Here is a 19,686-nt window from a genome sequence, read left to right as displayed (position 1 = left end):
TAGGCCAGGCGCAGTGGCTCACACCTGTAATTTTACCACTTTGGGAGGCCGAGGTGGGTGGATTGCTGGAGCTCAGGAGTTGGAGACCAGCCTGGGCAACGTAGCAAAACCCCTTCTTTACTGAAAATACAAAAATTGGCTGGGCGTGGTGAAGTGCATCTGTGGACCCAGCTACTCCGGTGGCTGAGGCACAAGAACCCTTGAGCCTGGAAGGTGGGGGTTGCAGTGAGCCGAGATTGCGCCACTGCACTCCAGCCTGGGCGACAAAGCGAGACTGTGCCTCAAAAAAAAAAAAAAAAAAAAATTCCTTTAAAGGGATTGTATTAAGTTCTTATCAGTGTTGTATTTTTCTTCCTAGATCTCATATTTTGGATTCTGGATATATTATGAGTGACACTTTGACACCAAATGTCATTGGTCGAAGAGTTGAAGTTAACGGAGAACATGCAACAGTACGTTTTGCTGGTGTTGTCCCTCCTGTGGCAGGTAAGTAATTATTTTTTGTGTGTGTGTGTGTGTGTGTGTGTGTGTATTTTGCAGCTGTTTGTGTGTAAGCTTCTCAGTAGCACTTTATACCACAAATTTTGACGAAATTAACAACTAATTTATAGATGCCTCCTGTTATTTGAGTGACAGCATCCTGTGGTATCTATGATTTTGTTTAACTATATGCCATTTAATTATTTAGTGTTGCTATCTTATATAAAACAACCTTAAAATATCTTCTGAGGAAACTATAAACAAGCTAAAAGTCTTGAAACCTCATAAACCTCAACTCAAGTAATTTTTTTGAAATTTCTTTTGTCATTAATCCATGTGTGTGGGTATCTAATATAGTTTAAATTGATACACATTACAATTTTTTGTTACCTTTTTTTAAGCTTATTTTTTGGTATAAATTTACCTATGTTTCTACGCATTATTTTGCATATTTCTTCTTTTTTTTATTTTGCATATTTCTTAATTATTACATTTAGTATAGTATATAGTTTGTTTAATTGTTCCCCATTTTTGGATGTTAATTTCTAGTTTTTAGAGTAAATAATAATGTAGTAGAATTACTCATAAGTCTTAGTCAACAAAAATTTGACTGTTTTCTGTGTATTTTGAGACGGAGTTTCGCTCTTGTTGTTCAGGTCGGAGTGTAGTGGCGCGATGTTGGCTCACTGCAACCTCTGCCTCCTGGGTTCAAGCGATTCTCCTGCCTCAGTCTCCCGAGAGCTGAGATTTCAGGCATGTGCCACCACACACGGCTAATTTTGAATTTTTAGTGGAGACAGAGTTTCTCCGTGTTGGTCAGGCTGGTCTCGAACTCCTGAGGTGTTCCGCCTGCCTTGGCCTCCCAAAGTGCTGGGATTACAGGTGTGAGCCACCTCACCTGGCCAATAAGAAGGCTTTCTATGAACTGGGCAACTGCTGGAACCAAGCTGATATGGGTTTACTAGCTGATTGCAATGTGCCCAGAATTAGAATATTTATCCATATTTTTACATTACCTACCTTCTTGTTTCTTCTGAGCTGCAGCCAGAGATCACCAGTTGCTTCGCAGGAATAAGCAGGGTTAGCCTAAATTGAAGAAGCAAACTTAAAAACAACTAATGAGACTAGAATCTAATAAAAAATGCTCCATAGTTCTTGAAACATAATTTTTCTCTCTAGTTTCCAAGTTTTACTAAAGACAAGTCATGGTAAGACTGATTTGCTTTATTATAGTTGGCCTGATTATTTGTATAAAGTGCAGCAAGAATAATTATTTTTCATGTAAGCTGTTTTTAAATTGGGTTTGATGGAACTCTGTCCCATAGAAAGAACCTCAGATAAGACTTTTTTAAAGCCAAACCCAGCCATAGGCTTGTACCATCAAATATCTATGAGTTGAGTAAATTCCTCTCCTCTTGGCTCCCAAGATAAATTTGGGCTCCTGGGCCTGTGAGAAAGTGACGTTTTTTACCTACCACAGGTCAGGAACCCTGTGTAGAGACTGTGGAGACAAGGTTTGAGATGTTTTCCCAAGCGGCTTTTATTGGCTTTACAAGTCAAGTTTGTTTCCTTAAAGGAAAGCATGCCATTCCAGTTAAAGCTTTAAAATTTTTTTTTTTTTTTTTTTTTTTTTTTTTTTTTTTTTTTTTTTTACGGTTTTCTTGCCAGCTGAGTCATGGCCTCCCCCCCCCCCCCCCCCCCTCCCCCCCCTGCTACACCCCCCCCCCCGCTAATTTTTTTTTTTTAGTAAAGGTTCACTGTAGCCAGATGTCCATCTCCACTCGTATCCCCCCCCCTCCAAGTGCTTACGGCTGACCCCCGGCAAATAACCAGTTTTTCCAATTGTGTCCTGTTACAAAAGAAAATAGATTCTTGGCCAGGTGCAGTGGCTCATGCCTATAATCCCAGCACTTTGGGAGGCTGAGGCAGGTGGATCACCCAAGGTCAGGAGTTTGCAACCAGCCTGACAACATGGTGAAACCCCGTCTCTACTAAAAATACAAACAATTAGCCGGGTGTGGTGGCGCACACCTGTAGTCGCAGCTACTCCGGAGGCTGAGATAGGTGAATTGCTTGAACCTGGGAGGCGGAGGTTGCAGTGAGCTGAGATCATGCCACTGCACTCTAGCCTGGAGCAAGACTCCATCTAAAAAAGAAAGGGGGGGAAAACAGATTCTTACTGCACTTATGCAAATAACTATATTGTCATAAATTAAGAATACTTAAAAATAGTTTGCAAATTCTGAAGGAATCAGGTAGAGGAAACAAATATGCTCCAAATTTAGTTTACAGGGATATACTTCACTCAATTTTTTGTTTGTTTGTTTTTTGAGAAGAAGTTTTGCTTTTGTCACCCAGGCTAGAGTGCAGTGACGTGATCTTGACTCACTGCAACCTTCGCCTCCTGAGTTCAAGCAATTCTCCAGCCTCAGCCTCTGGAGTAGTTGGGCACCCATCACCATGCCTGGCTAATTTTTGTATTTTTCGTGGAGACTGGGTTTCACCATGTTGGCCAGGTTGGTCTCGAACTCCTGACCTCAGGTGCTACCTGCCTTGGCCTCCCAAAGTGCTGGGATTACAGGCATGAGCCACCGCGCCCGGCCTACTCAATTGTTGAAAGCTGGAAATAGCCCAAAAGAAGAGTTTCCTTGACTCTCAGGTCGGCCAATCAGTGCTGCAATCTATTTCCTTTGGGTCAGGGGGTTTCTTCAGTATTGTCAACTTCTGTGGTTCACTAGAAAGATGTTACTGGACCCCACCACTTACCCAAAGTTAGCCTTTGGGTCAGGGGTTTCCACACTATTGTCCCGTCAGTGGTCACCAGAAAGATGTTACAGGAAAGGGTCTCAATCCAGACCCCAAAAGAGGGTTCTTGGATCTCGTGCAAGAAAGAATTCAGGGCCAGTCTGTAAAGTGAAAACAAGTTAATTAGGAAAGTAAAGGAATAAAAGAATGGCTACTCCATAGACAGAGCAGCCCCTCCAGGGGATTCTGATGCACAATAAGGTTTGGTGAAAGCCATTGAACAAGATACATGTGGACTATGCCTTCATGGAGGCTCTGGAAGTCTTTAACATATACTTAATCTGGCAAGGGTTTTTACTTTCCTGGTATTATTTGTAAATGGGAAGAGAAAGTAATGTTTAATGAATAATTACTGTGTACCAGGCACTTGAAAGCATGCTCTCAACTTTGAATATTCCAATAACAACCTTAAAATATAGATGTTATTATTCCTATGTTTATAGACGAGAAGACCAAGTCTCAGGTCTCAAAACTTTTATATAGCAGAGCTGGGATTTGAATTTATCCTTCATTGCCCATGCCCTTTCTACTCTGTTACTTCTTTTTTTTTGAGGTGGAGTCTCACTTTTGTCACCCAGGCTGGAGTGCAATGACATGATCTTGGCTCACTGCAACCTCCGCCTCCCAGGTTCAAGTGATTCTCCTGCCTCAGCCTCCCAAGTAGCTGGGATTACAGGGACCTGCCACCACACCCAGCTAATTTTTGTGTTTTTAGTAGAGACAGGGTTTCACCATGTTGGCCAGGCTGGTCTCAAACTCCTGACCTTAGGTGATCCGCCTGCCCCAGCCTCCCAAAGTGCTGGGATTACAGGCATGAGCCACTGCACCTGGCCCTACTCTGTTACTTCTAAAGAATGTGAACATTCTCAGGTTCTTGACATGTGTTGCCAAATTGTTGTCTGCAAGTCAATCAATGTCCGGTACTTGGAAATTTCCAATATTCACATTTTCTGGGAAGCAGACTTAGCTAGAGATTTACACTTAGGAAGTTTAGTGTTCAGAAAGTTTATTAGGGAGTACTTTGGGACCAGTACTCATGGAAGAGGAAAGAGAGTAAGCAAAGTTGGGCAGAGGGCTAAGTTGGGCTATGGTGCAGCCTCAACAAATATTTCAGCTGTCTCTTTTGGGTGCTTTGAAGATAGAGTGGCCTTTCCGAGTCTTTTCTAGTTGAGATGAGGAGCTGGGTCATTATACGTTTGTGATGATCTGTCACTGGGTTCTGTTGACCCTAGGAAGGGGGTGTGCCCTTGGGCAAGATGCTTTCTACAGTAGACAATTCCATAAGAGGGCAGACAGTTGAGGGCTATCTACCAAAAGCCAGTCCTCCCAGCTCTTGGGAGATAAGTCCCAATTCTTGAAGACAGGGTGGCATATCACTAGTACAGTAATATAGATAAAAGTTTTTTAATGATAGTTTAGCAAATATGAAGTGGTACATATTATTTAAATTTTATTTATTAAATTGCCTGTGAATGTGACACTTTCTCCGTGCATGTTTTATCAGGTAAGTGCTTTTTTCTCTCTTGAAAATTGTAATTCTGCAGAGAGGGAGCTACTGTAAATTTAAGCTTTTTTTTTTTTTTTTGAAGTCGAGTTTCGTTCTTGTCGCCCAGGCTGGAGTGCAGTGGCATGATCTCGGCTCATTGTAACCTCTGCTTCCTGGGTTCAAGCAATTCTCCTGCCTCAGCCTCTCGAGTAGCTGGGACTACAGGCACCCGCCACCACATACAGCTAATTTTTGCATGGTTTTTTTTGGTAGAAACGGGGTTTCGCCATGTTGGCCTGGCTGGTCTCAAATACCTGACCTCATAATCCACCCATCTCTGCCTCCCAAAGTGCTGGGATTACAGGTGTGAGCCACCACACCTGGCCTGCATTTCTTTTTTTTTTTGAGACGGAGTCTTGCTCTGTCACTCTGGCTGGTGTGCAGTGGCGCGATCTCGGCTCACTGCAAGCTCTGCCTCCTGGGTTCATGCCATTCTCCTGCCTCAGCCTCCCAAGCAGCTGGGACTACAGGTGCCCGCCACCATGCCTGGCTAATTTTTTTTGTATTTTTAGTAGAGACGGGGTTTCACCATGTTCACCAGGATGGTCTCGATGTCCTGACCTCGTGATCCGCCCACGTCGGCCTCCCAAAGTGCTGGGATTACAGGCGTGAGCCACTGCGCCCGGCCAAGCCTGCATTTCTTTTAGAGGTCATCTTTTGGAATTGGTACTAAGATGCAGAGAAATTGAACACAGATTTAGTAATAATTTCTGCGGTTACTTCACTGGATGTTGTAGGGCTGTTATGAGAACTAAATCAGTTAGATGTTTAAAGCACTTAGACCAGTTAATCGTGCATATTGTTGTAAATAAACATTTTAAAACTTATTTTAAAAAGAAATGCAGACTGGGCATGGTGGCTCATGCCTGTAATCCCAGCACTTCGGGAAGCCAAGGCTGTAGATCACTTGAAGTCAGGAGTTTGAGACCAGCCTGACCAACATGTTGAAACCCTGTCTCTACTAAAGATACAAAAAAAATTAGCTGGGTTTTGTGGTGCGCCGCTGTAGCCCCAGCTACTTGGGAGGCTGAGACGGGAGAATCGCTTGAACACGGGAGGAGGAGGTTGCAGTGAGACGAAACGGCATCACTCCATTCCAGCCTGGGTGACAGAGTAAGACTGTCTCAAAAAAAAAAAAGGAATGCAATTGTACTAATGTTCTGCAAATGGCTTCTTGTAATTGGAGATATGATTTCCTGTGATAGCATCATACGAAGATTTAAAAAGTGTTACATCTTAAACTGTTGAGATGGAGTAAAGATGATATACTGTGGTGGGCAGGATAATAGCCTCCCAAAGATGTCCCCAGAACCTCTGATTTTGCTAGGTTACATGGCAAAGGGGAATTAGAATTATAGATGGAATTAAGGTTGCTAATTAGCTGATTTTAAGATTGGGAGAGGATCTGGTTTATCCAGTTGGGCTCAATGTAATCACAAGAATCATTAGAAGTAGAAGGTAGGCCAGGCGCGGTGGCTCACACCTATAGTCCTAGCACTTTGGGAGGCCAAGTCAGATGGATCACTTGAGGTCAGGAGTTCGAGACTAGCCTGACCAACATGGTGAAACCCTGTCTCTACTAAAAATACAAAAAATGCAAAAATTTGTTGGATGTGGTGGCGCATGCCAGTAATCCCAGCTACTTGGGAGGCTGAGGCAGGAGAATTGCTTGAACCTGGGAGACGGAGGTTGCAGTGAGCTGAGATCGTGCCATTGCACACCAGCCTGGGTGACAAGAGCGAAATGTCTCAAAAAAAAAAAAAAAAATAGAAAAGAAGTAGAAGCTAGAGGCAGAAGAGGCAGTGTCAGTGTGACGTGAGAATGTTTCAGCTGGCCATTATTGATTCTGAAGATGGAAGAGGGTCATGAGCTAAGGAGTGTGCAGCCTCTAAGCCTCTAGAAGCTGGAAAAGCTTTCCTCACATGATAAGGAAGCTATCATGTGAAGGTTCATCTTACATTTCTTGCTGTTTTCTTTCTTTTTTTTTTGCTGGCAAATATCATTCAGGGGTCACAGTATGGGCTGCAGCAGTGCTCATTGCTACTGGGTTAGTCTTCGTTTCTGGGCCTTTTTAATGGACAGAGTTGTATCTGTTGGATTAATTCCTACAAGTAGAATAGATTTAAGGAAGATACGAGTAGTTTTTATATTATTATTAGAAAATACAAAAAAGAAAAGGTTTCAACAATACAGAAAGTAGAAATAATAAGCCAGGTGTGGTGGCTCACGCCTGTAATCCCAACACTTTGGGAGGCAGGTGGATCACTTGGTCAAGAGTTCAAGACCAGCCTGGGCAACATGGCGAAACCCTGTCTCTACAAACAGTACAAAAAAAAATTAGCTGGGTGTGGTGGTGGGCTCCTGTAATCCCAGCTACTTGGGAGGCTGAGGCAAGATAATATAATTGCTTAAACCTGGGACGTGGAGGTTGCAGTGAGCCGAGATTGCACCACTGCACCCCAGCCTGGGCCACAAAGACTCCATCTCAAAAAAAAAAAAAAAAAAAAAGCGTAGACAAAGAAAGTAGAGAGAATAGTATAATGGACCCTGTATATGCTTGCCATGTCAGTTTAACAATTGTTAACATGTTGCCATATTTGCTTCATTTCCGATTTTTTTTTTTTTTTTGAGATGGAGTCTTATTCTGTCACCCAGGCTGGAGTGCAGTGGTGCGATCTCTGCTCACTGCAACCACTGCTTCCCAGGTTCAAGCGGTTCTTCTGCCTCAGCCTCCCAAGTAGCTAGGATTACAGACATGCGCCAATATGCCCAGCTAATTTTTATATTTTTAGTAGAGATGGGGTTTCCCCATGTTGGCCAGGCTGGTCTTGAACACCTGACCTGAGGTGATCCACCCACCTCACCCTCTCAAAGTGCTGGGATTACAGATGTGAGCCACCACGCCCAGCCCATCTCTTATTTTTTGCTGAAGCATTTTAAATTATATACAGAGTAGCATTTCATTCCTAAATACTTTACAGTATAATTCTAAAAAAAAAAAAATACGTTTTCTTGTACAGTTTAAATTGTGATTCATAGGCTGGGTATGGTGGCTCATGCCTGTAATTGTAGCACTTTGGGAGGCTGAAGAGGGAGGATTGCTTGAGCTCAGGAGTTTGAGACCAGCCTAGGTAACATAACGAGATCCCTATCTCTAGCAAAAATAAATAAATAAATAAATAAATAAATAAATAAATAAATAAATAAATAAGTAAGTAAGTACATAAATAAAAAATAAAATCAGCCAGGCATGGTGGCATGTGCCTGTAGCCCCAGCTACTTGGGAAGCTAAAATGGGAGGATTGCTTGAGCCCAGGAAGTTGAGCCTGCAGTGAACCGTGATCGTGCCACTGCACTCCAGCCTGGTGACAGAGCAAGTCTCTGTTTCAAAAAAAAGAAAGTTGTGATTCATATTGTCAAATTAGTGAACAGAATTTATTTTTTTTTTTTAGACGGAGTCTCGGTCTTGTTGCCCAGGCTGGAGTGCAGTGGTGGGATCTTGGCTCACTGCAACCTCCGCCTCCCGGGTTCAAGCGATTCTCCTGCCTTAGCCTGCCGAGTAGCTAGATTACAGGCACCCCCTTCCATGCCCAGCTAATTTTTGTGTTATTAGTAGAGATGGGGTTTCACTGTGTTGGCCAGGCTGGTCTCGAACTCCTGACCTCAGGTGATCTGCCCACCTCAGCCTCCCAAAGTGCTGGGATTACAAGCCTGAGCCACCTTGCCTGGCCCAGAGTTGTTTTAAATCAGTAAGTCCAGATTGTTGAAAAACTTGATTCTATTTCACATCTTGGTTTAATCCTTTAGTCCAAAGTGGTGTCCATTCTTTAAGATTTTAAGATGGGGTAGTCACATGCTCTTTTAATCTGCTGTCTTTTAACAAAATTATTTGCCAGGCATGGTGACTCAGGCCTGTAGTCCCAGCTACTGGGAGGCTGAGGTGGGAGGATTGCTTGAGCCCATAAGTTCACGGCTGCAATGAGCTATAATCCAGCCTGGGTAACAGAGTGAGATGCCGTCCCTAAAAAAATTAATAAAAAAAAATTCTGGCCGGGCGTGGTGGCTCACGCCTGTAATCCCAGCACTTTGGGAGGCTGAGACGGGTGGATCACGAGGTCAGGAGATCGAGACCATCTTGGCTAACACAGTGAAACCCCGTTTCTACTAAAAATACAAAAAATTAGCCGGGCGTGTTGGCGGGCGCCTGTAGTCCCAGCTACTTGGGAGGTTGAGGCAGGAGAATGGCGTGAACCCAGGAGGCGGAGCTTGCAGTGAGCTGAGATTGCGCCACTGCACTCCAACCTGGGGGACACAGCGAGACTCCGTCTCAAAAAAAAAAATTCTGCATTAGCTTTTTTTTTGATTAATTTTAGACATGAGTTTCTTAGCTTCCCATATAGAGAAAAATCTAATTTTTATCCCACCATTTCCTGTGGTTACACTTTGTTTTTCACCAAAATGAAATGTTTATTTATAAAGACTTCTGTAGCATTTATTTACCTACTATTGGCTTTTCACATTATTTATATACTGAGTTATAATGCTAGAGATATTTTTAAAAATAGTATTTAATGGTCGGGCGTGGTGGCTCATGCCTGTAATCCCAGCACTTTGGGAGGCTGAGGTGGGTAGATCACAAGGTCAGGAGATCGAGACCTTCCTGGCTAACACGGTGAAACCCCATCTCTACTAAAAATACAAAAAATTAGCCCTGCGTGGTGGCGCTTGCCTGTAATCCTAGCTACTCAGGAAGCTGAGGCAGGAGAATCGCTTGAACCCAAGAGGCGGAGGTTGTAGTGAGCCGAGATGACGCCACTGCACTCCAGCCTGGGTGACAGACACTGTCTCAAAAAAAAAAAAAAAAGTATTTATTGATTATATCTTCTTATTGTTGTTTTATTGCTCTTCTTGTTCCAGAGTTTCAAATGGGTTTTTTTTTTCATTTCCTGTATTGAAATATATCGAAATAATAATACCTAGAGAATAGAGTTGACACAGGTAATCTGGTAGCAAATCTCTTCATAAAGTATGTACAGCAGTGCTGTTCTTTTAGCAGTTGTATACCCCTTTCAGAAGAATCATGCTTTTATCTTCCTGCAGAGCAAATAGATATATATGTATTTTAATATGGTAATGACACGATATGTTTTCATGTTCTAGGAGTGGATGAAAGAAACAGCTAAGCTTACTGACTGTTGCCTAGGGGAACATCTAAACATTATATCAAACCAAGGTTCCTGCCTTTGACAGACACACTGTGGTATTTAGGTGAAAATTGTAGTGTAATTTAGTAGGTAATTAAGTTATTTATTTCATTTAGTGATTTCGGGGTGCATATTGTAGCTTACTTATTACTAGGATGCAGCCCTACTTAAAATTTGTAATGAATTTTATTTTATTTTTATTTATTTATTTTTTTGAGATGAACTCTCACTCTGTCGCTCAGGCTGGAGTGCAGTGGTACGATCTCAGCTCACTGCAAACTCCGCCTGCTGGGTTCACGCCATTCTCCTGCCTCAGCCTCCCGAGTAGCTGGGAATACAGGCGCCTGCCACTGCGCCTGGCTAAGTTTTTGTATATGTAGTAGAAACGGGGTTTCACCGTGTTAGCCAGGATGGTCTCGATATCCTGACCTCGTGATCCACCCGCCTCAGCCTCCCAAAATGCTGGGATTACAGGTGTGAGCCGCCATGCCTGGCCTGTAACGAATTTTATTATAGGCATTTGATAATTTTTGATAATTTCTTTTTTTTTTTTTTTTTTTTTTTTTTTTTTGAGACAGGTTCTCACTCTCTTGCCCAGGCTGGAGTTCAGTAGTGCTATCATAGCTCACTGTAACTATAGCTTCTGCACCTGGGCTCAAGTGATTCTCTCACCTTAGCCTCCCAAGTTGCTGGGACTACAGGTGTGCACCACCATGCCCAGCTAATTTTTTGTATTTTGTAGAGAGCGGGTTTTGCCAGGCTGGTTTTTAGCACCTGGGCTCAAGCAATCTGCCTGCCTAGGCCTCCCAAAGTGCTGGGATTACAGGTGTGAACCACCACACCTAGCCCTTATTTTTTGAGACAGTCTTGCTCTGTAGCCCAGGCTGGAGTGCAGTGGCATGATCAGCTCACTGCAGCCTCAACCTCTGGGGCCCAAGTGATTGTCCCACCTCAGTCTCCTGAGTAGTTGGGACTACAGGCACTAGCCACCATACCTTGCTAATTTTTTGTTGAGACAAGGTCTTCCTATGGTGCCCAGACTGGACTTGAACTCCTGGGCTCAAGCGATCCTTCTGCCTTGGCCTCTGAAAGTGCTGGGATCACAGGCATGAGCCACAGTTCCAGGCCAGCTTATATATTTGTAATGCTGATTACTATTCCATTGTCTGGATGTACCATGGTTTATTCTTCACCTACTAAAGGATATTTTGCTTTCTGGTTTGGGGAATTATGAGGAAAGTTGCTTTAAACATTTGTGTGCAGGTTTTTGTGTGGACATAAATTTTCAACTCATTTGGGTAAATACCAAGGAGGATGATTTCTGGATTGTTGGATTAATTATTTTAATTTTTGTGGATACGTAGTAGGTGTATATATTTATAGGGTACATGAGATGGTTTGATACAGGCATATAATACATAATCACATCTGGGTAAATGAGGTATCCATCACCATTTATTCTCTCTTTGTGTTACAAACAGCCCAATTATACTCTTTTAGTTATATAAAGATGTACAATAAATTACTGTTGATTGTAGTCACCCTGTCATGCTATCAAACACTGGATCTTATTCATGCTATCTGTATTTTCGTGCCCATTAACCATTCCCACTCCCTCCCCCTGCCCAGCCTCCCAGCCTTTAGTAACCATCATTCTACTTCTTCTTCTTCTTTTTTTTTTTTTTTTTTTTTTAAGATGGAGTCTCACTCTGTCGCCCAGGCTGGAGTGCAGTGATGCCATCTTGGCCCACAGCAACCTCCACCTCCTGGGTTCAAGCAATTCTCCTGCCTCAGCCTCCCAAGTAGCTGGGATTACAGGTGTGCACCACCACACCTGGATAAATTTTGTATTTTTAATGGAGACGGGGATTTGCCATGTTGGCCAGGCTGCTCTTGAACTCCTGACCTCAGGTGATCCACCTGCCTTAGCCTCCCAAAGTGCTGAGATTACAGGCATGAGCCACTGTGTCCAGCCCCATTCTACTCTCTATCTCCATGAGTTCAATTATTTTCATTTTTTTTAGCTCCTGCAAGTAAGTGAGAACATGTGAGGTTTGTCTTTCTGTGCTTGACTTATTTCACTTAACATAATGACCTTCAGTTCCACCCATGTTGTTGCAAATGACAGGATCTCATTCTTTTCTAAGGCTGGATAGTATTTTATTGTGTATGTGTTTATTTTCTTTATCCATTCATCTGTTGATGGACACTTAGGTTGATTCCAAACCTTGGCTATTCTAAATAGTGCTGCAGTAAACATAGGAGTGCAGATGTCTCTTCTATATACTGGTTTTCTTTCTTTTCGGTATATAACTAGCAGTGGGATTGCTGGAACATATGGCAGTTCTATTTTTAGTTTTTTGAGGACTCTCCAAACTGTTCTCCATGGTGGTTGTACTAATTTACGTTCCCACTAACAGTGTGTGAGGGTTCCCTTTTCTCTAGCATTTGTTATATCCTCTCTTTTGGATAAAAGCCCTTTTAACTGGGGTGATGTGATATCTCATTGTAGTTTTGATTTGCATTTCTCTGATGATCAGTGATGTTGAGCACCTTTTCATATACCTGCTTGCCATTTGTTTGCCTTCCTTTGAGAAATGTCTATTCAGATCTTTTGCTCATTTCTTAATCAGATTAATAGATGTTTTTCCCATTGAATTGTTTGAGCTCCTTATTATATTCTGGTTATTAATCCCTTATTAGATGAGTAGTTTGTAAATATTTTCTCCCATTCGGTGAGTTGTCTGTTCACTTTTTTGATTGTTTATTTATTTATTTATTTTTCTTTTGAGACAGTAGTCTCGCTCTGTCTCCAGGTTGGAGTGCAGTAGCGCCATCTTGGCTCAGTGCAACCTCCACCGCCCTGGCTCAAGCGATTGTTTTGCCTTAGCCTTCCGAGTAGCTGGGACTACAGGGGTGCACCACCATGCCCAGCTAATTTTTGTATTTTTAGTAGAGATGGGGTTTCACCACGTTGGCGAGGATGGTCTCAATCCCTTTTTTTTTTTTTTTTTTTTTTTTTTGAGACGGAGTCCTGCTCTGTCGCCCAGGCTGGGGTGCAGTGGCGCGATCTGGGCTCACTGCTAGCTCCACCTCCCGGGTTCACGCCATTCTCCTGCTTCAGCCTCCCCAGCAGCTGGGACTACAGGTGCCCACCACCATGCGCAGCTAATTTTTTGTATTTTTTAGTAGAGACGGGATTTCACCGTGGTGCTAGCCAGGATGGTCTCGATCTCCTGACCTCGTGACCTCGTGATCCACCCGCCTCGGCCTTCCAAAGTGCTAGGATTACAGGCGTAAGCCACCGTGCCCGGCACTTTGTTGATAGTTTCTTTCGCTATGCAGAACCTTTGTGATGGATTAATTATTTTTAATTCTTGTGATGTCAGTGAAGTTGGGCCTGATTATGATTGGCTTTTCATGTGGCTTGAGTCCATGGAGAATAAGAAACAAATTAGGTTGACCAGAGTAATCAGGTTTGTGTGACAGCTTTATTTGTCATTGTAAATTAATAAACCTGTGTGCTAGTGTCTGGTTCAGTCTTTTGTGCATTTGGAATTTTCAAATTGAGGCTATCAGGGTTTGTTCACCCTGGATGTAGAAAGCAAAAATCTGGATCTTACACGTTCCTGGGATCTGACTGGTGAGGTATACCCTTATACCACGTCTGTCCACTCTCTTATTCATACTGGTTTCTGTACTTGCTCCTCTATCATTAATGTACTGGCCCCAGGGCAAAAGCTTGCTAAACCGTAGATATTCTTCGTCAGACTTACAGCAAATCACAGTTGAATGCTGGCCTTGCTCCTTCTGTTTGCTTTGGCTTGAAAAATGACTTGTGCTTTGCAGTGTGAGAGAATGGCCTTATTTTGTGCATTCTTCTTTGTAGCATCCATCAGTTCAACCCATTCTGATAGTTTCTATGATGATAACAGTAATTGTACTTCTTTCTTTTTTTTTTTTCTTTCGAGATGGAGTTTTGCTCTTATCGCCCAGGCTGGAGTACAATGGTGTGATCTTGGCTCACTGCAACCTACACCTCCTGGGTTCCAGCAATTCTCCCACCTCAGCCTCCCAAGTAGCTGGGATTACAGGCACCCGCCACCACGCCTGGCTAATTTTTCTATTTTTAGTAGAGACGGGGTTTTGCCATGTTGATCAGGCTGGTCTCGAACTCCTGACCTTAGGTGATCCAGCCGACTTGGCCTCCATAAGTGCTGGGACCATAGGTGTGAGCCACTATGCCCAGGTATTGGAAAATGTTTTCTTTTAATGAGAGCATTTATACCATTTATGTTTTACTTAATTATTGATAATTTGGGTTTATATGTATCATCTTACTACTTGCTTTTTGTTTGTTTTGCTGACATTCTGTTCCTTTTTTTCTTCTTTTTCTCCCTTCATTGGATGGCGATGATGATTATTTGTGGTGTTTTTTGTTTTTGTTTTTGTTTGTTTGTTTGTTTGTTTGAGACAAGGTCTTACTCCGCCGAGGCTGGAGTGCAGTAGCACTGTCTGCAAATTCCACCTCCTGGGTTGAAGCAGTCCTCCCACCTCAGCCTTCCGAGTAGCTGGGACTGCAGTAGCTGTAGTAGCTGTAGTCCCAGCTACTCGGAAGGCTAAGGCAAAAGAATCACTTGAGCCGGGCTTATATTTGTAGTTTTTGTAGAGACGTGGTTTCACTGTTACCTAGGCTGATCTCAAACTCCTGAGCTCAAGCAATCAGCCAGCCTGGGCCTCCCAAAGTGCTGGGATCACAGGCGTGAGCTCCCGTGCCCAGCCACTACTTCTTTTCTTTTTTTTCTTTTTTGAGACAGAGTCTCCCTCTGTCACTCAGGCTGGAGTGCAGTGGCTCAGCCTTGGCTCACTGCAACCTCCATACCCCAGGCTCAAGCGATCCTCCCGCCTCAGCCTTCTGGGTAGCTGGGATCACAGGCAAGCACCACCATACCCAGCTATTTTTTTGTATTTTTAGTAGAGACGGGGTTTTGCCATGTTGCCTAGGCTGGTCTGGAACTCCTGAGCTCAAGCAATCCACCTGCCTTCACCTCCCAAAGTGCTGGGATTACAGGCATGAGCCACCAAGCCTAGAGATGATTATTTTTATCTTGTGTTTCTTCTCTATTAGTTTGGTAGTTGTGGTGGTATGATATATATTGGTTTTTGTTCATGGTTCCTGGTTCTTAACTCCCATACCTCTTGTTACAGTCTTTTGTTATAATATTGGTGTGTCAGGCCTCAGGAAACAGGATCTCTCTCCTGCCCTCCATTCTCCTGCCCTTTAGAGCTAAGTCTAGAGATTAAAATATGCATCTCTGGTTTACAGAAATCTAGTCTAATAATTATACCTCCTTTTGGACCCATGAAAGACCTTAGAACATGCCATTTATCACCTTCCTAACTCGTATGTGACATTTTAACCGATGTTTATTTTAAACCCAAAGAACTGATATTATTACTTTATATTGTCTGTATTACTTTAATTTTACCCATATATTTACCCTTTTCTTGCCTTTTATCTCCCCACCCCTGGTATCTTTAGGCTTCTACCTGGGATCATTTTCTTTTTCCTTGAAGACTACCTTTATTGGGTTTTTCTTTGCTGAAATTGAAGGAAAAAATTATTTTTTCTTTTTTTATGATTTTTTTTTTTTTTTTTTTTTTGAGACTGAGCCTCTCTCTGTCGCCTAGGCTGGAGTGCAGTGGCGTGATCCCGGTTCACTGCAACCTCCACCTTCCAGGTTCACGCCATTCTCTTATCTCAGCCTCTGGAGGAGCTGGGACTATAGCCGCCCGCCACCGCGCCTGGCTAATGTTTTGTATTTTTAGTAGATATGGGGTTTCACCGTGTGAGCCAGGATGGTCTCGATCTCCTGACCTCGTGATCCACCTGCCTCGGCCTCCCAAAGTGCTGGGGTTACAGGCGTGAGCCACCGTGCCCAGCCTTTTTTTTTTTTTTTTTTTTTTTTTTTGAGACGGAATTTTGCTCTTGTTGCCCAGGCTGGAGTGCAGTGGCACGATCTCGGTTCAAGCGATTTTCCTGCCTCAGCCTCCCGAGTAGCTGGGATTACTGTCATGCGTCGCCACGCCCGGCTAATTTTGTATTTTTAGTAGAGACGGGGTTTCTTCACGTTGGTCAGGCCAGTCTCGACCAGTCTCGAATTCCTGACCTCAGGTGATCCGCCCACCTTGGCCTGGCAAAGTGCTGGGATTACAGGCATGAGCCACTGTGCCTGGGCTTTTTTTTTTTTTTTTTTTGAAATTTTTATTGTAGCTACATACATAACATAAAGTTTGCCATTTTAACCACTTTTTAATTTAACATTTTAAATTGTGGTAAAATATACATAACATAAAATTTACCATCTGAACCAGTTTTGAATGTACAGTTTAGTAGTAACTACCCTAAGTATCTCATATAAGTGGAATATGGTGTTTGTCCTTTTGTGGTGGCGTATTTCTCTTAGTGTAATGTCCTCAAGGGTCAGTCTTGTTTAGTGTGCTCAATAAATTTTAGCCATTCTGCTTTTCTGGAGTGGTGGTTTTTGTTGGCTTTTTCACCCAGACATGCTATGGCATTTGCTGATTGAAGTCCTGAGTATAAGGCTAACTTGTCCATTCCCTCCTCCCCAAGTGGTATCTGTGTGATACGGTTTCCGCTGCAAATTGGTATTTGCTTGCAGAAAAATGGAGCATTGCCTGTATCATCATCTGTTACTCATTTGGTTTTTCTTGTTCTGCTAGGACCCTGGTTAGGAGTAGAATGGGACAATCCCGAGAGAGGAAAGCATGATGGGAGCCACGAAGGGACTGTGTATTTTAAATGCAGGTAACTTTTCATTATGAATCAGCATGGTCATTTAGTCAAGATTATATTTAATACTTGACAAGGAGGGATGGACAGGAAGAAACGTTTGGCTCATGGAATAGTTATATTATGGAATTTGTTGTATTCCAAAAAGGCAGTTATTTTGTGGCTTAATTGCTGCTGTTTGTAGCATTTTTCTCTTTTTAAAAAAAATTGTGACTCTTGACCTTATGGGTGGTGTTGCTTTCTTTGTCCTTTTTTTTTTTTTTTTTTTTTAACAGTTCTTTAAATTGAATGAATGTAAACCTTTCTGGCTCATTACCAATTTACAATCCAGTAAATAAACAATAGAAAAGAGAAATAGCCTAGATATCCAGTAAGAAGGAATTGATTACCCAAAATACAGAACATCTCAATAGTGGAATGCCAAGCCACTGTTAGAAAAATTTCTTATCATAGGAAGAGTTACATGTCACATTGCATTTCTTTTTCTTTTTTTTTTTTTTTTTTTTTTTTGAGACGGAGTCTTGCTCTGTCGCCCAGCTGGAGTACAGTGGCACAATCTCGGCTCACTGCAACCTCCACCTCCCAGGTTCAAGCAATTCTCCTGCCTCAGCCTCCTGAGTAGCTGGGATTACAGGTGCCCGCCATCACGCCCGGCTAATTTCTGTACTTGTAGTAGAGACGAGGTTTCACCATATTGGCCAGCCTGGTTTCGAACTCCCAACCTTGTGATCCGCTCGCCTCGGCCTCCCAAAATGCTGAGATTACAGGTGTGAGCCACCACACCCGGCCTGTCACATTGCATTTCTATTAATATTTTTGACTGCCTGATGTCAGAAAAACTGCATGAAGCTCTGAAAAGGGTGCTGGGGAGCCTTCAGGCAGAGCCTATCTTCTAAATTGTTGTTGTTGTTGATTTTTATTAGTTTTCAATTTCTCAAAAGGATCTTTCCCTAGTAAGCTGTTTTTCCTTAAGTGTGGTACAGTGAACACAATACTGCCCTAGAAATCAGGAGGCCTCTAGTCTGTTTGTAACAATCTTTTTTGTTTTTTTTTTTGGTTTATTTGTTTATTTTTTTTTTTTTTTTTTTTTTTTGAACATTTGCTTTGCCTGGAGTCTGGGTTGGTCACTGCAACCCCTCCTTCCGCCTCTCCTCCCTCCGTTGGCTCCCCCCCCCCCTATTTTTGTTTTTTAGAGGGTTTATTTTGAGATTCATTTGATCTGATCGCCTTTTTTTTTTTTTTTTTTTTGAGACATTGTCTCGCCTAGACTGGAATGCAGTGGCATGATCATGACTCACTGTCACCCTGAACTGCTGGGCTCAAGTGATCTTCCTGCCTCAGCCTCCTGAGTCGCTGGGACTACAGGCATGCACCAGCACACCCAGCTAATTAAAAAAAAAAAAAAAAAAGAAGTGAAGTTTTACTGTGTTGCCCAGGCTGGTCTCAAAGTCTTGGCCTCAAGCGATCCTCCTACCTCGGATTCTCAAAGTGCTAGGATTACAGATGTGAGCCACTGCACCAGCCCCGCTGTTAACAGTCTTTATGGTCCTGAACAAGACAAGTTTACTAACCTTTAAAATGAGGGTTAGAATTAGGTAACCACACAGCATATCTCCTGGTCCACTATTCCATAATTTTAGAAAGTCAGGATGTTCTTTTTTTTTTTGAGACGGAGTCTTGCTCTGTCGCCCAGGCTGGAGTGCAGTGGCGCAATAGGATGTTCTTAAAAGGCCAACTCTACTTGTAGACTTGCCATCTCTGAATTTGTTCAGAGCTGTTCAGGTTATATGTTTAGGGAGAAATATTTTAGCCAGGCCCACAGATTCCTTAGGTACCTGGACCATGACCTTACAAACCTTCCAGTGAAAGGACTTCTTTCTTTTTTTTGAGATGTAGTCTCGCTCTGTGGCCAAGGCTGGAGTGCAGTGGCATGATTTTGGCTCACTGCAACTTCCACCTCCCTGGTTCAAGCAATTCCCCTGCCTCAGCCTCCTGAGTAGCTGGGATTACAGGCGTACGCTACCACGTCTGGCTAATTTTTTTGTATTTTTAGTAGAGATGGGGATTTCACCAGGTTGGCCAGACTGTTCTCAAACTCCTGACCTCAGGGAATCCACTGGCCTCAGCCTCCCAAAGTGCTGGGATTACAGGTGTGGGCCACCACCCCCTGGGAAAGGACTTTTTACTTGGAACTTATCCCAGCCTACTTCCTTCTTGTAAAAGCTTGCTCCAATTGTCCATAATTTTATGGTCTTTAATGGTCTCTGGATACAGTGATATTTTCAAAGTCTTGGTTACTCTGAGCAGAAAAATCAAGGATTGCTTCAAGTCCTGGGTGATGCAGGATTTGTCCTGAAATGCTAATGGGAGGCTTTGGTTCAGGGACATTGACTCAGTATAGTCATGCATTGCTTAATGAAGGGGATGCGTTCTGAGAAATGCCTGTTAGGTGGTTTCATCATTGTGTGACCATCATTGTGTACTTACACAAACCTGGATGGTGTAGCCTACTACACACCTAGGCTACTGTATGGCATAGCCTATTGCTTTTAGGCTATAAACCTGTACAGCATGTTACTGTGCTGAATACTGTAGGCAATTGTAACACAATGGTAGGTATTTATCTAAACATAGAAAAAGTACAGTAAAAATAAAAAATTGGCTGAGTGCGTTGGCTCACACCTGTAATCCCAGCCCTTTGGGAGGCCAAGGCAGGCAGATCACGGGGTCAGGAGTTCAAGACCAGCCTGGCCAATATGATGAAACCCTGTCTCTACTAAAAATATAAAAATTAGCCAGGCGTGGTGGCGGGTGCCTGTAGTCCCAGCTACTCGGGA

The 19,686-nt window shown here is 42.9% G+C and overlaps 1 protein-coding gene across 3 annotated transcripts in view; it reads left to right on the top strand.

The window, feature by feature from the left end:
- The window catches only part of TBCE (tubulin folding cofactor E), a 77,289-nt gene that overhangs the window by 7,952 nt on the left and 49,651 nt on the right, over positions 1-19,686 (top strand). For all 3 annotated transcript variants that reach the window (XM_003267281.4, XM_003267282.4, XM_003267283.4), the window contains exons 2-3: positions 359-486; positions 16,780-16,864. In XM_003267281.4, the coding sequence (XP_003267329.1) occupies positions 387-486; positions 16,780-16,864 (185 nt within the window). In that variant the 5' untranslated portion in view covers positions 359-386. The remainder of the gene's footprint in view (positions 1-358; positions 487-16,779; positions 16,865-19,686) is intronic.

Source organism: Nomascus leucogenys, chromosome 5, assembly GCF_006542625.1.
Source record: "Nomascus leucogenys isolate Asia chromosome 5, Asia_NLE_v1, whole genome shotgun sequence".
In the NCBI taxonomy this organism is placed as follows: Eukaryota; Metazoa; Chordata; class Mammalia; order Primates; family Hylobatidae; genus Nomascus; species Nomascus leucogenys.
This window is presented reverse-complemented; position numbering and strand designations above follow the sequence as displayed.